Source organism: Ictalurus punctatus, chromosome 8 (genome assembly GCF_001660625.3).
Source record: "Ictalurus punctatus breed USDA103 chromosome 8, Coco_2.0, whole genome shotgun sequence".
NCBI lineage: Eukaryota > Metazoa > Chordata > Actinopteri > Siluriformes > Ictaluridae > Ictalurus > Ictalurus punctatus.
The window spans coordinates 4,954,773-4,974,723 of record NC_030423.2 but is presented as its reverse complement, the minus strand read 5'-3'; the positions used below and the strand labels follow the sequence as shown (position 1 = coordinate 4,974,723).

The 19,951-nt window shown below is 39.9% G+C and overlaps 1 protein-coding gene across 7 annotated transcripts in view; it reads right to left on the bottom strand.

Moving 5' to 3' along the window:
* The window catches only part of diaph2 (diaphanous-related formin 2), a 388,403-nt gene that overhangs the window by 356,157 nt on the left and 12,295 nt on the right, over window positions 1-19,951 (bottom strand). For 6 of the 7 annotated variants that reach the window (XM_053682091.1, XM_047157080.2, XM_047157081.2 and 3 more), the window contains exons 3-4: window positions 14,883-14,915; window positions 12,742-12,918 (exon numbers count right to left, since the gene is read on the bottom strand). In XM_053682091.1, the coding sequence (XP_053538066.1) occupies window positions 12,742-12,918; window positions 14,883-14,915 (210 nt within the window). The remainder of the gene's footprint in view (window positions 1-12,741; window positions 12,919-14,882; window positions 14,916-19,951) is intronic. The other variant, XM_053682092.1, reaches the window with a different exon arrangement.

Below are 19,951 nucleotides of genomic sequence, written 5' to 3'. Positions count from 1 at the left end.
ACTTCTCCTCCCCCCTTATCTTCTTATGTATATTTTTTGTATTGCAAAGCTGTTGAGTACCTGAGTCTCACAACAAGCATTTCAATGTACAACAGTCCCTGCCATTTTGTGCACACTTGACAATTGAAGTGCTCTATAGTCTCCATCAAAAACATATACTCAGGGCAGTTCAATAGGTCAGGGACCAAGAAAATCAGCAAGATAAAACCCTGTTGGAATAGGCTAGTACAACATGAAAGAAATCACACAAGACAAGGGATTTTTTAATAAGTACACATGTTAATTCAAGTGGTTGATAAAGAGGTAGGTCTTTAGTCTTCCTTTGAAGATAGCCAGTGACTCAGATCTTTCAGGAGCCAGGGCAAGTTCTGTCCACCACCTGGATGCCAGAACGTAGAAAAAAATTGACGCATGTCTTCCTCGTACCCTAAGAGATGTTTGGTCCAGTTAAGCTGTGATAGAGGCTCAGAGGGAGCATTGTGTAGAGTGGGGTGTGACAAGGCTTTAAGGTAGGAGGACGTTAATCTGCTTTTAGCTTTGTAGGCGAGCATCAGTGTTTTATATCTGATGCGGGCAACTACAGGAAGCCAGTGAAGGGAAAACAACAACGGGGTGGTGTGGGAGAGACTTGGGGAGATTGAAAGCATCATGCAGCTGGATTCTGGGTAAGCTGCAGGAGCCGGATGGCATGCAGAGGCAGACCTGCCAGGGCTGAGATGTAGTCAAATCTGAAAATACCAAGGGACTGAAAAAGCACCTGAGTGGCCTCTGTAGATAGAAACGGTCAGATCCTCAGATCCTCCTGATGATGTAAAGGAAACCTACATGAAAGTCATTTTAGCAATTTGAGTCAAGAAAGAAAGTTGGTGGCTCGGGACTCAAGGACTACCCGAAGATTGCATGCAGTGTCAGACGGTGTGATCTGAGAAATGTCCAGGGAGATCACAAGAGGTTGATGTGGAGATGCAGTCTTGCTGGCATCTTCAAGGAAATATACAGCAACTCAGACTTGATGGGAATTAGTTTCAGCTGATGAGCTGCCACCCAGGAGGATGTCTGCCGGACACGCAGAGATCAGTGCAGTACAGAAACGTGTGTTTGAAGGAGGAAAGGCAAGGATGAGTTAAGTGTCATCAGCACTGAGCCTTGTGAGACACCAGTGGAGAGTGTGTGGAGCAGATATGGCTCCCCTCCATGTGACCTGATATGATCTTCCCTCCGGGTAGAAAGCAATGTTGTTGGAGTTGTTGATTTTCATTACTCTGGAAAAGTGAAAAAAACATCTCTAACTTTCAAGCACCACTGTATGCCATGAATTCAAAGACTCAAGTCAAGTAGATCATCACAACCATACACAATGAGCAGTACACAGTGAGATGAAAACATTTCTCCTGGACCCAAGATGCAATATGACATACACAGTACTTACATTATGTAAAGTGTAACAGGATTAAGAAGCATGTAGGGAGGGGGTGAATTCACAAAGCGGCAGATCACCAAAAAAAAAAAAAAACATTTAAACTTGACAATTAGACATTACAGTAACTATAAAGTCCATAGCTGCAAGAATGGACATAAAATGGAAATAAAGTGTCAGTGCAGTAATCTTTATGATAATAACCTGAAAGGAATGGAGTTTAAGGGACAGTGTAGTACTTTAATGAGTTTCTACAATTATAGCATCTGTTTGCCATAAACAGTATGTCAATGCAGTAAATGAACACCTGTGTCATTATTGATTCAAAGCATTCGTTCAGTGGGGTGGAGGATGTTACTTGGATCTAGGGGAAATGTATGTGGAGGCGGGCAGCACAGTGTTCAGGAGTCTGACAGCCTGGCGTTAGAAGCTGTTACCCAGTCTGGCCATCCTTGAGCGGATATTGCAGAACTTTCTTCTGGATGACAGCAGAGCAAATAGATTGTTGGGGAGGAGGGATATGCACAATGCTGGAAAAGCTGCGGATACTGCGTGAGTGAACAAATTGTCCTAAACTAACTTAGTCCTGAATAGGCCTTTCGATTTTGTTTGAATACATCTTAAATTTTATATGTTATAGCTGATAGAGCAAATTAAGCTCAGCCATTCAAGAACTGATTAGCATGTGGTGGCAATGATGTTTACAAATCTAAACGTGGTTTTGATCATTATTGAGTATCAGACATTCAAGCAATTTAGAGATGTTTTTTAGTTGATTGAAACCGAGAGCTCAATCTGAATAAAAAAATCATTAACATTAACAGCATTTGGCAGACGCCCTAATCCAGAGCAACTTACATTTATATAATTTATAAAACTGAGCAGTTGAGGGTTAAGGGACTTGTTCAAGGGTCCAGCAGTGATGGGATTTGAACTCACAACCTTCAAAGCAATAAACCACTGTCTTAACCACTAAGCTACTATTTTCCCCAAGCAGTATGAAAACATTCCAATTCCAAAGTCTGAAATGAAATGTGTCCCAAATTGGACATTATAATATCTGGGTTTATCTGTAAATTTTTAATTTTAATTAATTAACTTCATTTTTTACTTTAAAAAAATAATTTTAATTTTAAATTATAAATAATTTCCCATATCATTATAGTTGTAAGGGAACTGATTCTGTTTATAGAGGAAGCACTGAAAATACAAGGTACATACCAGCAACCCTAGCTTTGGGCTACTGATTGGAAGGTCGTGAGTTCAAGCCACCAAGCACAGCCAAGCTGCTCAGATGTATGAAAGAAATAAATGTAAGTAGCTCTGGATAAGGGCATCTGCCAAATGCCATAAATGTAAATAAAATCAGCCTCATAAAAACAATTACTTTCTTACAACCCCAAGTCCAAAAAAAGTTGGGACAGTATGGAAAATGTTAATAAAAACAAAGAGGAGTGATTTGTAAATGTACTTTGACTTGTATTTAAACAAAAAACAAAGGCCTAGTCCTTCAAGAGCAAGGATGGGTCAGGGCTCGCCAATCTGCCAACAGATGTGTCAGCGAATAATCCAACACTTTGAGAACAACGTTCCCCAAAGACAAATCAGTAGGATTTTGCCCATTTCACCTTTTACAGTGCACAATATAATTAAAAGATCCAAGGAATCCGGTGAAATCTGGTTGCGTAAAGGGCAAGACCAAAAACAACTTCTGAATATGCATTATCTCCGATCCCTCAGACATCACGGTCTTAAAAACTGTCATGAGTCTGTAATGGATATCCTGACATGGGCTCGGGAATACTTTGGTAAACCTTTGTCAGACAACACCATTCGCCGCTGCATCCACAGATGTAAGTTAAAGCTTTACCATGCAAAGCTGAAGCCATACATCAACAATGTCCATTTGCACCGCCGACTACTATGGGCTCAGTCTCATCTGAGATGGACAGTAGCAAAGCGGATTCGTGTTTTGTGGTCCGATGAGTCAACGTTTTTGGACAAAACAGCCGTAGTGTTCTCCGGGCCAAAGAGGAAAAGGACCATCCAAGCTGTTATCAGTGTCAGGTCCAAAAGCCAGCATCTGTCATGGTATGGGTGTGTGTCAGTGCCCATGGCATGGGTAACTTTCATATCTGCGAGGGCAAAATTAACGCACAAAGACATGTACATATTTTGGTGCAACATATGCTGCCATCCAGAGCAGGACAACGCCAAACCACATTCTGCCTGTATTACAAGCGCATGGTTGCATGAGCAGAGAGTGCAGGTACTAGTATGGCCTGCCTGCAGTCCTGACCTGTCTAGGATTGAGAATGTATGGCGTGTTATGAAGCGCAAATAAGGCAATGAAGACCCTGTACAGTTGCTCAGCTGAAGAAATGCAGAATAGATGAATGGGGGAAAATTCCGCTTGCTAAACTTAACCAACTGGTATCTTCACTCAGCGCCCAAATGCTTAATAAGTGTTATTAAAAGAAAAGGTGATGTTACACAGTGGTAAACAGCCGACTGTCCCAATTTTTTTTGGAGTGTGTTGCAGTCATTGGATTTGAAATGAGTGTATATTTTCAAAAATAAATTAAATTCACAAAGTAAAACATCAAATAATGCGTCAACAATGTGTTTTCAATATAGTACAGAGTGAATAGAATTTTCAAATGACTCTTTTTGTTTGTTTTTTTGCATTATCCATGCTGTCCCAACTTTTTCAGAATTGGGGTTGTAGAATATCTTTTAAGTTTAGAACCTTAATTTTAGTTGAGAACAATAATAATCAATGACTTGGTTTCTGAAGGATTAGCGCTAAACAGTTTGGCTTTTTGCAATATCAAAATAATAACCACGTGAACCTTAAAAGATTTGCACATGGTGGATGGCCTGCGATAAAAACTGACAAAATATTTCCAACGATAAAAGTTTCAAAGTGCTGTAACGTTAATGGGAATAATGCTCCGGAGTTTGAATCTTATTTCTCCTCAACATAAACAGAGATCGCTGACTGAGTGTCTGTTTTAGTAAGTACAGAATTAGATCACATGTAAATATAAGAGAGGCCAAAGACAGAACGAAGGAGATGCAGCATGTTTTTGTTGGTCTTCAAGTTTACAATTTGCAGGTTCATCCGTCCACGGATTCTCTCCCTGAGGAAATTCAGCTTCATAACTCACGGAGGTCCAACAGTCAACAAAGCTGAAAGTAGCTGTTTCACTTACCTTTAAAGGTGAAAGTAAACTTGCACAAGTTTACAAGCATTTCTCCCATTACAAACTCAGATGAGAGAACAGTAGGCACCCTCTTTGCACGTGACTATTAGCTTAAGAGAGATTTTTTTTTTTTTTTTTATTAAAACAGTCCATCCCGGTTGCCTGTTGGACCCAGAGAGAGCGAACAAAGTCCTTTGGATGGTCTGAGGGGGTGACATTTTTTCTGTACTTCCTGTTGCTGTAAAAATACTTTAATAAAGATGCATCCCCTATCTGTGGATCCATGGTAGCTAGATAGTCACTAATGCTGCGAGAGACTTGTAGTGCGCATGCGCAGTGCATGTGACTGAACAGCGGGCAAGGACGAAATGTGACATTTTGTTGACGGCCCGCTTTTTGTGTTTTATGTTAAAATGTCAGCTCTGGGGAGGACAGTGAGTGTCCTCAGAGCAGGAGCTCAGGTCATCAGATGCGGACCTCAGCACAGTGTTATCCGGAAGTAAGTGTTAAGGTGGAAATTTTATACGAGGCTAGGCTAACTATGCTAACAGGCTGACACAAAACAGAGCACCCTGAGTCACATTCTGTGTTATAATGCGATGTTGACCTCAAAGTTTGCCTTGATTGTTCTAGGTGTACACTTTTACATTGCACACATTTTATAACATTTTATTTTTTAAATTCAAGAGGGTCTTTAACACTTATTTATTTAATCTTCATATAAGATATAAGAGAAGATTTCTATTTAAATTCTATTTTGTTTTTGACTGTTAAAACTAAAATTATTTGTTGTTTACCTTAATAAAGTCAGTAAATTAAAAATACAGTGGTTACAGTCAAACCTTTTTTCCTACTGGTCTTCGTTTAAAAGGTTATTAAAATGTATCAACAATTCTCGATACCGAATAATATGAAACATTATATCGGGATAAACATTATATCGTGACAATATATCGTGAGGCCTGAAGGTTGACATGCTCTCCAATTCATGCCAAAGGTATTCAGTGGAGTGCAGGCCACTTGAGTTCTTCCACTCCAACCTTGACAAACCTTGTCTTTGAGGACATTGCTTTGTGTACAGAGGCATTGTCATGCTTGAACATGTTTGGACTAGGCACCTTAGTTCCAGTGAAGGGAAACTATAATGGTACAGCATACAAACAATTGTGTGCTTCCGATTGTGTGCAGCTGCAGGATGCAGACAGACCTCAGTAATGCTCAGCATTTTCGGTAGATGTATTATGAGGATGCAGAAATTGTTAAAGAAGAGACTTAAAAGGGGAACTTTGATAAAGCCTTTATTTCATGTGCATTTATTCCTAAACTGTGTCCTTTGAAATTGGTAACACTAGAAGTTGAGTAAAAGTAGCATATTTGTATTTAACAAATGGAAATGTGTGCATTTTGTGTTATTTTAATCAAACAGAACATTAGACCTGAATGTCAAGCAAATATGAATTAATTAATGAAATGCTGATTAACCCTACTGTGGTCACAAACCCTTCTCCTTGCTGTACATTTAATATTGGCTATTAATATTAATAAGGGCTAACAGAGTATATTCTGTATAACCTATTTAAGGATTAACACATGATGGACAGTGAGGTTATATAAAAGTAATGTAAACCAGGGTGATGGCACAATGCAAAGTGCATTGTGTACGTATAATACACTGTCAGGAGTGTGTTACTCAATGCAAACCATAGTGATTTGCTAATGATTACAATGTTTACTTTAATGTTTTAAATAAATTAACAGTTTATAGTTATATTTAATGTTATGAAAGTTAGTTACTTCCTGTTATCACTCACTTAATAGCCACGATAATCAGTCCGTCACCAGTACCACTCTCTCCCTCTCAAAAAATGCAGCTTGTCATTTTACTGAGAAAGTGTAAACTCTTGGTTCTGAAGATTTCCCCAGGCTGGGAAACTTTACAAAGCACCCTGAGTGTTAAGTGATTTAGAATTTAGAAGACTCCTTCCAACATGTTTGGGAAAAAATAAGTACACCCTATAATTTAATTACAGGTAGAACTACCTTTTAGCAACAATAATGTGAAGGAAACGTTTTCTGTAGGAGTTCTATTTCATTTCTACTGACCACCAGAGGTGGTGCTTTCAGCACTTGGATGTCCATCACGTGTACGTGCAGGTCAAGTGTTCATATCAACAAAGTCACCTTTTTTGTGATTATTTAACTTAAGATAGTACGCTATCCTGCAAGAGGTAAGTGACTCCACTATCAATGCCGTTTAGGAGTGGGCACACTCTAATTCGGCAAGCGGCAGTTTACAGTTCGTGATCAGGTGTTTCTCACCTTAACGCTAATACAACGCTAAACACTTGCGGTCGGGGTTGGAATCCCCTCCCGTAGTTTTCCGTTTATACGTATCGTGGACTTATTCCCCACGATTTTTGGCTGTTTCATTTTTTGAAAGCACGCTGTTGGTAAGAAACACACCCCGATTGGGTTTCAATTAATTGACTTTATTTAATTATTGGCTACAGTGTGAGCATGTTCGCACTTAACTGCACCATATCGCATCACCGTGCATAGTCATCATAGAGGGATCATTCCCCAATATTATTATTGTTTAATTCTCATAAGTGACTCATTGTCGGTAGGATAGGCTACACAACGCCCCTGAATGGGTTTGATTGAAACGGGTGACTGCTTTCGACCCCGTGATTTATTTCCTGAATTTATTTAATTATTGGCTACAGTGTGAGCGTGTTCACACTTAACTGCACCATATCACATCACAGTGCATAGTGATCATAGAGGGATCATTCCCCAATATTGTTTAATTCTCATAAGTGACTCGTTGACAGTAGGACAGGCTACACAACGCACCCTGAAGGGGGTGATCAAAACGGGTGATTGTTTTTCGTCCCCGTGATTTAGTTTGTGGATTTCTTTAATTATTTGCAGAGATAAGGCAAAGTGCATATATTTCTCTCTTCGTGTTCAATTACCACCTGGCAAAGTGGTCACACGGAGAAAACCAGGTGGATAGTAATTATTGCTGGTACCCATGTTTATAACATGCATTGATTGACTGGCCCCTCTGGAACTAGAGTATGACCATGAGAGATGTCCCTCGTGCCTGGGGGTTGACCACTTAAGAGAGGCATTGACGGAGATGGCATGCATGAACTGCAGCTCCATGAGCTTAGCAGCACGGGCAGCCACGGTGGCCCAGCTAGAGGGCAAGTTGGACACTCAACCGCATCCTAAACAGGCCATGTCTCCCAGCTCTCATAAGCGCCATAAGACTGAATCGCAGGGGGCCCCTGGTAAGGGGAAACGCAGAAAGGTAGATCCCCTAGCCCTGAAGGTAGACAAATTGGCTTCTGAGTTTGCAGAGATTAATTTTCTCCTCCTTAATCTGCAACCACCCAGTGCACAGCCTGCTAGTGGTCCCGCTGCAGCTGCACCGCAGTCTCCTCCCAGGGTGCTGCCTCCAATACGGTCACCAGCCTTTGAGACCCAGGAGGAGGATGCACTCTCCTCTAGGGCCTCAGAGAGCCTAGTTATTATGGGAGGTTCTGACAAGGAGGGGGCAGATGAGAGCCACTATTCATCTCATCCCAATTCGCAGGGGACGAGTCACAGTACACTGAAGGTCTCGGAGACCAGTCAGGCCTGTGGTAAAGAAAATGGCCTTGGCATGTCTAGGGCTAGATGCAGCACCTGTCCTGGTGACTCCTCAGAGCGCCTTTTTCAGGAAGACCTCTCAGTCCGCAGCTCTCTGTGCCCCACCCTCAGCTCCAGATATCGAGGGGCTGCAGAGGTGCTGGGCAGACCCCAGACGTTTCTCTCATTTACCGATAGACTGTAGAGCACTAGCTAATATGCAGGATGCATCCGACCATGGCCTTGACCGCATGCCCAATATAGAGCCGGCTGTTGGCACCCTTATGCAATGACCTGATGAAGCACTTCGGCCAAATGCACGCTGCCCCCAGCCACAGTGTCGGTTGACAGAGGACTTCATTGTGAGAAGCTATGACACAGCAGCACATATGGGACGTATTGGGAATTCCATGTCACACCTTAGGCTGGCCCTGTCCCAGACACTGCACGCTTTGGAGGTTGACCCTTCTGCCCAGAGCCTGAGTAAAGCCTCTTTGTAGGCATTCGCATATATGACCAGGGAGTTGGGGAGGCTAATGTCTTCTTTAACCCTCGCCTGACACCAAATATGGCTGGCCCTATGGCTGGACCACTTTTGGAACCCTACAGGAGAGCCCTCCAGTCTATCCCTGTTATTCCTGGGGAACTATTCGGCACGGCTGCACAGCAAGCCCTGGAGCGCAGCCTACAGCTTACATAGGCCAGACAACAGTTTGCTAGTCTGCATCGTGAACACCCCGCTAGACAGAAACCCTCTAGGGCAACAAATTTGGCTCAGTAGATACCACAGCCGATTACCCAGCCAAGAGCACAACGCCCAGAAAGGTTCTGTCAGTGCCTCACTTGGCACAGAGAGGCCAGATTTCAGGCCGTCGCACCTCAAGAAATTATAAGGGGCGAAGGGGTAGACAATGACCCGCAGTCAGGTGCTTCACCAGCCAGTAGCTCAGATGCTGGGAAGCGGTTACATCAGACACCTGGGTTGTATCAACCCTGTCACAGGGCTACAACATTCAATTCAGATGTCGACCGCCGAGGTTCCATGGAGTCAAAATGACCAGAGTCAAGGACCAAAACAAGGCTTTGGTCCTACGCTAGGAGGTCTGGGCTCTCCTGAAGAAGGGTGCCATCGAGCAATTAGACAAAGCTTTACAGAACAGTGAATTCTATTCCACTTATTTTATTATCGCAAAGAAAGACGGAGGCCAGGGGGATTCGAATTTTCCCGTACCTGGACAACTGGTTGATCTGTTCCCAGTCAAGGGTGTCACTGTCCCATACTGATAATCCTCAGCTTTCTCTAGTGCCGTCTTGATGGAGGTCTTGCAGCCTCGACCATCAAGGTATACATAGCTGCCATCTCAGCCATGCATAATAGAGAAGATGGCATGATGAATGGGTCCCACACCCTTGTGACCCGCTTCCTTAAATGTGCTCAATGACTGAAACCTCCTCAACGAAATCCAGTATCCTCTTGGGACTTGCCTCTCGTGTTAGAGGCACTGTGTCAGCCTCCATTTGAACCTCTAGAGAGGTCAGACTTGAGGTGGCTGTCTATGAAAACAGCTTTCCTCTTAGCCACGGCATCAGCTAGACGAGTAGGTGAGTTACACACCTTATCAGTAAGGCGAGAGGGCCCACACTGGAGTTCGGGGAACACAGGGGTAATTTAATTTCTTAACCTTTAATTTCTCCCAAAAACCTTTTCTTCGTTTTATACAAACCAGCCCCTCAGTCTGTCAGCTTTTGAGCCCCCAACTCAAGAGGATGAGCAGGGGTCGAGTGCGAGTCTGTTGTGCCCAGTGCGAGCACTAAAGTGTTATATCCAAACGACTGCTGAAATCCAGCAGCCAGATTCACTGTTTGTCTGCCATACGGGGCATAGGCGACGTCACGCTTTGTCCAAGCAGCGTCTATCAAAATGGATTGTAAAGGCTATCGTTTTTGCCTATAAGGGCAGGGTTCTCCGGATGCCTCCTCAGGTTCAAAGTCACTCAACCAGGAGTGTGTCTACTTCATGTGCAGCCCTACGAGGGGTCCCTCTTTCAGATATTTGTATAGTTGCGTCATGGGCATCAACCTGCAAATTTGCAAGATTTTATAGGGTGAATGTGATCTCGCACAACCCAGTGGCTACAGCCATTTTTTTCCCCCATTGTTAAGGGGCACGTAGAACTTCCTCGTCATCTTCAGGGTATTAATTATCGAGGTGCTGAAATCACTGCCTCTGGCGATCAGTGGAAATAAATTAGAATAATGGTTACGTATGTAACCGCGGTTCTATGAATTTTAGATGACCGCCATTGCTTGGCAGTCACTCGGAAGATTCGCGAGAAGATTGCCAAGAGATCGTTGCTGGGGTGAACATGCCTTTAGTACCGGGGCAAAAGGCACATGTCACCCAGGCCACAGGTGACTTTGTTGATATAAACACTCGAACTGCACATACACGTGATGGACATTCAGGTGTTGAAAGCACCGCCTCTGGTGGTCATCCAAAATTCATAGAACCGTGGTTACATACATAACCATCGTTTATCAGTCTCTCACATCATTATGTCCATCACTTCTTTATATCATTGCTTCAGTTTATTGATATTTGAGGGAATTTGTTTATTCACAGCTTTCTTAAGATCCTGCCACAGCATCTCAATTGGGTTAAGATCTGGACTTAGATCTGGGGTTAAAGTTGGCCATTCCAACACCTTTTCTTCTTATTAAGCCATTAAGACATCCATTTGCTGGTGTGCTGGGGATCATTGTCCAGTTTCAGGACCTAATTTTGGCTCAGCTTAAGCATATGACAGCTTAAGACAGATGGCCTCAAATTTTTCTCAAGAATATTCAGTGTTTCCCATTAATTACCTAGACTGTAGCAGCCCACCACAGTCTAATGTGTCCTGCCACCATTTCATAATGAACCAAAAATATTTTTACACTCATTATAATAACATAAAAGATCTCTGTTTTGCACTGTTGCTTCGGCAAAGCAATTGCTTCTCTCACTCCAAGTCAGTCAGACCCTCCCCCGGTCAGTCAGACCGCTCCCCTTGAAAAACTATGTATAACAATGTTATATCTAGCTAGCTAATGTAAGCTAATTATCAAACATAACGTAAGTACTCAGCATCTGAGAAGCAAGCTGGCATGTAAGGTTAGACTATCTGTAATGTTAACTTGCATGATAAACTGCATACACTTCTTAACTAAAAGAAGAGTACAAACAGTGTGCTTGAAATGCACCTTTTATTTTCATTCATTTGGCTAATTGTAGTTACCTTCATTATCAGGTCAAATCAGACCTTTGTAACAGGCTGCAAGGAGAGCACCTGGCTGCCTGCCTGAGGGTCTCCATCAATGGGCCAAGCCCAGAGGAAGTCAACTACAAAAGTGCATTACAACGTAGAAGGAAAATTAAATGTCCAAATTCAAAGTGAAGTTTGCCACTAGGGATGTAGGAAGAGTTGATAAATACCATGTGCTCTTCATCCAGTATATGTTTTTATTTTCTCAAAAATAAACAAGTTCATCACAGGTAACCACTTTTGCTTCATTTCTTGATGGCTCACATGTATGTTCTAGCCAATTTGGTGCAGAAGACCACTTGCCAGCATATTGGAGGCAGGCAAGCCCCTCCCTTCTTCTGCTCTCTCTCTCTCTCATCTCTCCCCCTCCTCCATGGAAATGGGGGCCAATTCCTCTGAAACCAGCTGCCCGAACCCATGCTTTCCCTCCCCCTCCCTCTGTGTATGTCTATTCTCTCCCCTAGGTGGGTGAATCCAGGGCCACACCAGGGTGCCTTGAAAGAGAGAGCAACCAGTACCAAGCCGTGTGTGTGTGTGTGTGTGTGTGTGTGTGTGTGCATGTGTGTGTGAGAGAATGAAAGCACTAAAAGTGAAAGTTAAAAAAATAGAGCACATTTTGAGTTGTCCCAAACCTGCCTCCAGCTTCCTCATTCCCTTCCCAAACCTGGAAAGCGTTACAGTCGTGAAGTAAGAGCAGTTGGAACCAGAATGCTATAAGCAGTTAATCGGTTCACACTTGACTTTTAAAAAAGAGGGAGAGAGAGAGGGGAGGGAGAGAGGCACCTCAGACTAACAGAACAGAAGCCATAACACCACTGAGAACTGAAGTGTTTCTTCACCGCCATGAATGAATGACTGCAGCCAGGTACAATGCTTCCAGCTAGATCAATAAAACATAGGCCCACACTTAGCTTTGTATATGTATCATTAGTTGTTAAAAGAGAGAAAAGAAAAAAAAGGAATGGACGATGGAATTATTATAGCGAATCACTGCTACCGCTAACAGTGAGAGTACTTGAAACAATAACAGTGAGTCCTGGTGAAGACAACAGAGGTAAAAGCACTTGAGCACTACTTTTTACCTTATTTAGATGACTGTACTTCATACTGTGTTGAGATATAAACACAGAGTGTACAACAAGAGTATAATATAGCCTTGAAAACGGTAACTTACCATCATCTTTTCAAACAAGTCAACAATCTCTTTTTCAGAGAGGTTCAATGAACGCTCATCAAAAAGTGGCTGCGGTACAGGTAGCTCAGAATGCGTGGAGACGGGGTCTGTTGGGTGCTGGATAACGGGCTTCTCCTTCTTTGTGCCCTGCTTTCGAAAGCTTGTAATCCTGTCACGCTGTAGGGAAGAGTTATATCAAAATTTAACAAACAGAAATTGTGTATCATTTTGATTTCTTTTTCATGTCATGTACCGATTTATTAGGAGGACCTGTAGACCTGCTAAGTTATCCAATTAGCCAATGTGGCAGCAGCACAATACAGATACAGGACATGGGTTTCAGTTAACATTCAAACATCATAAATCAGAAGAGGCAAAAATTGTGATCTAAGTGACTTTGACCATGGCATGGTTTTAGTGCTAGACAGGGTTGCTTTGAGTATTTCAGAAACATCCTTGGCTCAAGTATGTGATTTTCTGGATCCAACAGTCTCTAGAGTTTACACAACATTGCATGAAAAAAAAAAAAAAAAAACATCCAGTGAGTTCTGTAGGTAGTTTCATGGGCAGAAACACTGTTGATGAGAGAGGTCAGAAGAGAATGTGCAGACTGCTTTAAGCCAGCCCGTCTGGCACAAACCACCATGGCACGGTCACTGAGATCCCATTTTTCCCCACTCTGATGTCCAATGCGAATATTAACTGAAGTTCTTGACCATGTTGTTATGCACTTTTATACATGATTTATTGCACTGCTGCTACAAGATTGGCTGATTGGATAATAGCATGAATGAGCAGATAAAAAGCTGTTGCTAATAAAATGTCTCATGAGTGGATTATTTTCAATACAATGTCTACTTAAACTATATTACTTAAATTGAGGCTTTGTTTTAAACAACTACAATTCATGTCAAACTACAGAGAGACATTGTTAGTATGTGGGAGGGATTTTATAGATGTAAAAATTCTCAACATTTCCTTACAGTAAGGTCCATAAGTATTTGGACATTGACAAAGTTGTTGTTATTTAGTGCTGTAATTCCTACATACTCACCCCATTTTGATCATTTCAACTCAAATATACTGTAATAAACAGTTAAAATACAAAATAAAAAAGCCTGACTGTACCTGCATCCTTACCATTATACAGGACAATAGCATGTTCATCATATTTGGCTCAGGTATAACAAAACACTGAATTTGGCATAGGAGCAGTAACAATACACAGCAAACATGTCAACACTACATGGAAGAGCAAGGCATAACTACTAGAGCTAGAAAGTAGGAAGTAGGAAGAAAGTCTAAGCATTAAGATGTGTCTGCCAGTGTTTTAGTCCTGGAAAAATAGACCATGCAGTTAGTTTGTCATGTGCAACTTTGTTTTGAAGATGAGCATGGTTGTATGGTTAAAAAAATAATTAAATAAATGGGTAAATAAAAAACAAACAAACAAACAATCAAAACGAATCACAGCACACACTGATGCAAAAATGAAACTGAAATTGGGAGATCAAAGTCTGTGTCTCTCTGTCTGTCTGTATACAGTGGTGCTGGAAAGTGTGGAGAAACCTTCAGAATTTTGTTTTATATATTTGCATAAACATGATGTAAAACATCATCAGATTTTCAGTCCTAAAAGTACACCAAGAGAAACCAATTAAACAAATGAGACAAAAGTGTTATACTTGGTCATTTATTTATTAAGGAAAATGATCCAATATTACATATCTGTGAGTGGCAAAAGTACAGAGCCCTCCACTAATATTGGCACCCTTGGTAAATATGAGCAAAGAATATCATCTCATTTATCTGTATGGCAAAAACAAAAGAATTGGCTTCAGAGGGTGCAGTAGACACACACACACACACACACACACACACACACACACACACACACACCTGACGATAAAGATTGCTTAAACAAAAAGATTATCATGATATTATTAGATTACAACATCATATTACCCAGCATTAACCTGGATCGAGTGACAAGTGCTAATCAAATAATAAAACTGTTTATCTATATGTGCTTTGATCTCTCCAATTTCTCAGGTTCATAACTGCATGTGCAAGTATACGAAGATGGAAAAACAAATAAAATGTAAATGAACAAAATAACATAAAATCAAAGAACACCTTACCATGTCATCAGCCAATGTTTTAATTTGTATATTCTGTTGAAGGGAAGGGACAACACAGAAATGAGACCAAAATAATCACTCATTTTAATGTGCCCAAAGAAAGTGGCTCCTTTTGACAGACACATATATAATTTCTTTGCAGCTTTCCTGAAAAAAATATTTTCCAAAAATTTTGAGATATTTGGACTTTTTGCAGTATAATATAGATTAACATTTGAATGCATGTGTCACATGGTTTGGGAGAAAATTCATATAACCTGTGTTAATCACTGATCAAGCTCTGTAAAGTTGGCACCCCATGAAATTAAATAATCCTCAAAACTATGCCATTCGTTTGTGCTGATTTGTTCAGCAAATATGAACATTTGTGCCGTATTTTTATTTTTTTTTTTAAACGGTGCATCAGTCACTTACGCATTAAAAAGTGCAGCTATCTCATGTCACTTTATCTCATGCGCTCTCTCTCTCTCTCTCTCACACACACACACACACACACACACACACACACACACACACAGACACACAGACACACAGACAATCGCGCATACCCAGGTTGTTACCATGGAGATATAAACAAACCAAGTAGCGAGGGACTGATCTAGATTGTCATATTAGTAATCAGAGTTGGGGGTAACGCGTTACTGTATTCTAATGACTTTTTCTGATAACGCAGTAATGAAACGCATTACATGTTAAATTTACGTAATTTCATTACAGTTACTGGTGTTAATAAAATTATGTTACTTGCCGTACAAATTTACTGTTAAGAAAACAATATTAAGTAAAATTCTTTAGCCCCGGATAATTCTCCACTTTTGTCACTACATAACTGAACAACAGTAAAAGAAGACCGCTTGTAATTTTATATCTTCAGTCAACGGAGGCAAGACCAATCAGACAGTGTTTACAGGAAAATACATGGAAACACTCCATTAAAGGGGTTGAAACTGAAACTGAGTTCCAGTTTACATGAACATGATATGAGCAGAGCAGAAGGAAAGATAAATGTATTTTGCATGGCTCTGAGCAGCTAAATCCATACAATGATAGCTTAGCTGTGCCTTCCCTTGGCTAGCGATACCAAACTAGCCTAGTTAGAAAAATTTTAATTTTATCGGTCTGGTAATCCTACAAACAGTTACAACACTGGAGGCAAATTTTATGATAAATCCGACTTTTTCTGATCATGTCACACATTGACACGTGCGGAAATTACTGAAAGAACTGAGTTTCACTTTGTAGTGTATTTTTGTAGGTTTGATAGGTTTTGAAAGTAACGTGAAAGTAAAGTAATTAGTAATCTGATTACTTTTTACATACATAATCAGATTACAATTTTAAAGTAGTAATTAGTATTCTGTAGTGGATTAAATTTTTTGAGTAATTTATCAAACACTTAGTAATACTAAAATAATTGCTGGAAGGTTTGAAAAGGAGAGGATGGATGGTGTAAAAAAAAAAAAAAAAAAAAGTAAAAGGAGGCTGCCCAAGACCAGCCCTTTTAAAGAAACAAACAAACAAAAACAAACAAACAAATAAATAAATAAATAGATGACTCGCATGACATGTCTGCGCTCTGAATTTTGACACAGATTTGTCACCATAAGCATGCCCCCAGACCCCCTAGAGGGTCGGAGGTCCAACCCCCGCAGTCTCTTAAAATCGTGTGGCAAACAGTGATCAATGTTTTTTAAAATTGGATCTGGGTTACCCCCAGGGGTCCATGACGCATACATAAGGGCCAAAGATTTTGTTGTTGTTGTTACAGTATAGAAATCACAACCTATCTTTGCCAAAGTGCACTATATATATATATATGTATGTATATATATATATATATATATATATATATATATATATATATATATATATATATATATATATATTTCACTTATTCGTCATTTGAATTATATGGTTTTATTTCCAAACCTTAATGACTATAAATAATGTCACCTTGTACCTAATGTGTTGTATCAGTGGAAATTTCAGGAATAAAAAGCTTAGTGGCTACAACAAATAATCAGAATATTTTTGCACACATTTAAATAAGGAACTTAAAATGTAAAATGTTAACAATTTACCTTTAACAATGTATTTTTAGTTAAAGGCAGCAGAAAGGATTTGAAAACCTTTGTAGTAAATAACTCTTTTGGTAGCTTCAGTTAAAAGAAAAATAATTGGATTGTACCACACATAGCCCTTAAAAACTGGCCAAATACAGTATCTCGATGTTCATCTCAACACACCACCTTCTGGTCCACCTTCACTCCACTTTCAGCCACACTGAGGCTTCCCTCATCAGTCTCTGTCTTGTTTTTGTGGATGTTTTTGTGTGGTGGCCTTGTCTAGGTAGTGCTTGGGTGTGATGCAGCATTCACTTTCTTACTACTGATATAACATTGCATACTGGGATGTCCAACCTTAGCTTGCTGCGATAACCGGTGTTCGGGCCGCACACCGATTACATCACTTGCCCACCGCAGCACTGCCCCCACTGTCTAGGTTTAATATACTGTTCTATGTTTAATATAAGCGAGTGTGTCATTGTACTGTTTTGTAATTGTTGTGTTTTTCCATTAAGAATAATAATGAACCCACCATTCTAGCAATTTCCACCCCCAAATTGCCACCAATTCAAAAGCGAAAGTGAGATGCGCACGGTCACAGGAATTCATACGCGAGTGACCTCTTTTAATATTTTACATTTGAAGTGAAACCTGGGGGGTTGAGTACTTATACAAGAAGAATCTTTCAGTTTTTGATTTTCTTTGAAATACTTGCTGACCAAGAATTCATTTTGACTTTAACTATGAATAAAAATACTGACAGGTAGAATATATGTATTTGTCATTTGTTATTCAGACAAATCTGATCAACTCCAGAAGGGTTGAATTCTTTTGCAAGCCACTGTATATGCAACTTGGTATGTCGTAACAAGGTTTGACTATTTTTAGAATTCACTTAAAACGCCCATTTTCAATGGTTTTGATGGGCATTTTATCCTTTGCAAAGTAAAATGTCAATGATGTCTTTTCAGCACTTACCTGCTTTTGCATTTTTCAGCTAATCTGTAAACTCATTTATTTCATGTGAGCTTCCTGTGCTATCTATCTTTAATCAAGTCATCTGTGCTATTGTGTTGCCAAGGGAAATGAGGAAGGAAATTAAGCTAAGGTTCAGCCTACTTCTGGCTATTACTGTTTATAATATGAAAGGGAAAACACGAGCTGGACTAGAGAATAAAGCAAAGATTTGTTCATAAAACAACATGGGATGCCATGTCTGAGCGTTTTCAATGCAACTGACAAAATGTGTTTAATATCACAATACACACAATCTCTCTGTGAAAACAGATTGTGGAGATTTTTTAATTGTTCATGATCTAAGATTGTTATATTGGCCACCCCTAGACAGAAGGCAAATGTCTGAAGGGTAAGGACTGCAAGTCTAACCTAACAAGCTACACACAAGGCCAATTCCAGTTTCTAAATAATTATTTTAGAGCATACACTGGGCAAAATAAATGTTGTACATCCCTTCTATGGTTCTAATTTAAATAAAGGCCTTTACTCTGGGGTCAAGGCTTGCTTGATTATGTTTCATCTCTAGCTGATTATCACAGAACAAAATATTTTGATGCAAGTACAAATTCTGTTGAAGTACGTGTATATGTCTAATTCTGTTGAAGTATTTGGTACACAGCATTTTTCTTGTGGTTTACAGGCTGCTCTTGTGCAGTTCATGGGGTTAGCAGATTCCAACTCCAAAGGGTATAGACACTCCCCAATGCCCCTTCACTCTGCCCCCATTTCAGTCTATTCAGTAGGGATGGGCGAGATCTTATCGTTTGCGATATACCGGTAGAAATTCTGCCCAAAATTAAGAATGTCTTCCCATGATAATAATGATAAAGCCTAGTTGATGATGTATTTCCGTGTGCGACCATGTGTGACCAATTCACAGCTCACGTGCAGAGTGAAAACAAGTATGGTGGAAGCAGAGGAGGAGTTTATCGCTAAATGAAGATTTACCTCGTAATTTAATTTTAAAAAGTACAAAAACAAATAAAAAATCTATCTATCTATCGAAAAAGATTATAGATTAGGTTATATAGAAATCATTATACCTGGTCTCCTCCAATATGTGTATGTGGTTGAGACCTCTGTTTTAGATCAATGTTTGTGTTTCTAAGGCTCTTAAGACTGCATGCAGCGGTCACTTGTAGACAAAAACAGTGTTGAATGGTACTATATTTATATTGTCACTGATATCGTTATCGCAAAAAATACCAGAAAATATCGTGATATAGTTTTACGTCCATATCGCCCATGCCTACTATTCAGAAAGAAAAATATGGCTGAAATTGAAAAAAACACATTGTGCTTACAAAAAATAATAAACTACTGAAAGAAATGCAGTAAAACCTAAATAAAGTATGGCATCGGTTTTCCAAGATAGTCCAAGAATGATATTTTCACTGGTGCGGGGGAGGAACTGCACATGGAATCAGCTTTTTTGCTCTCAGACAGGTATGTAAATTCAATCCGCAGAAAGCTTTGAATTGTTTAAATGGCCGACGTTGCATAGCTAATCAAGTAAATACATTTTTTATCACAGAGAGCAAAAGGTAAGGCAATGCTCTGTATGAACCACCTTCATACAAATGTTATGTTAGCTAAATCCCATGCAGCTCATTACAAAGAAAAACAGGACAGCAAAGTCACTCTTGACTAGGGCTGCAACTAACGATTATGTTCATAATCGATTAATCGGCCTATAAATATTATATTTAAATTAAATAAGTTTATAAGTGTTATATATATATATATATATATATATATATATATATATATATATATATATATATATATATATATATATATACACACACACACACACACACACACACACACACACACACACATGCATACACACACAAACATATGATAATTTTTTTTTATTTAAGTATTTATGCATTATTTTTTATGGATGCACAAAAAAGCACTGATAATTAAAAGGAGACCTATTATGCACAATTCACTTCTACATGCTGTTTTTTTTTACTTTTA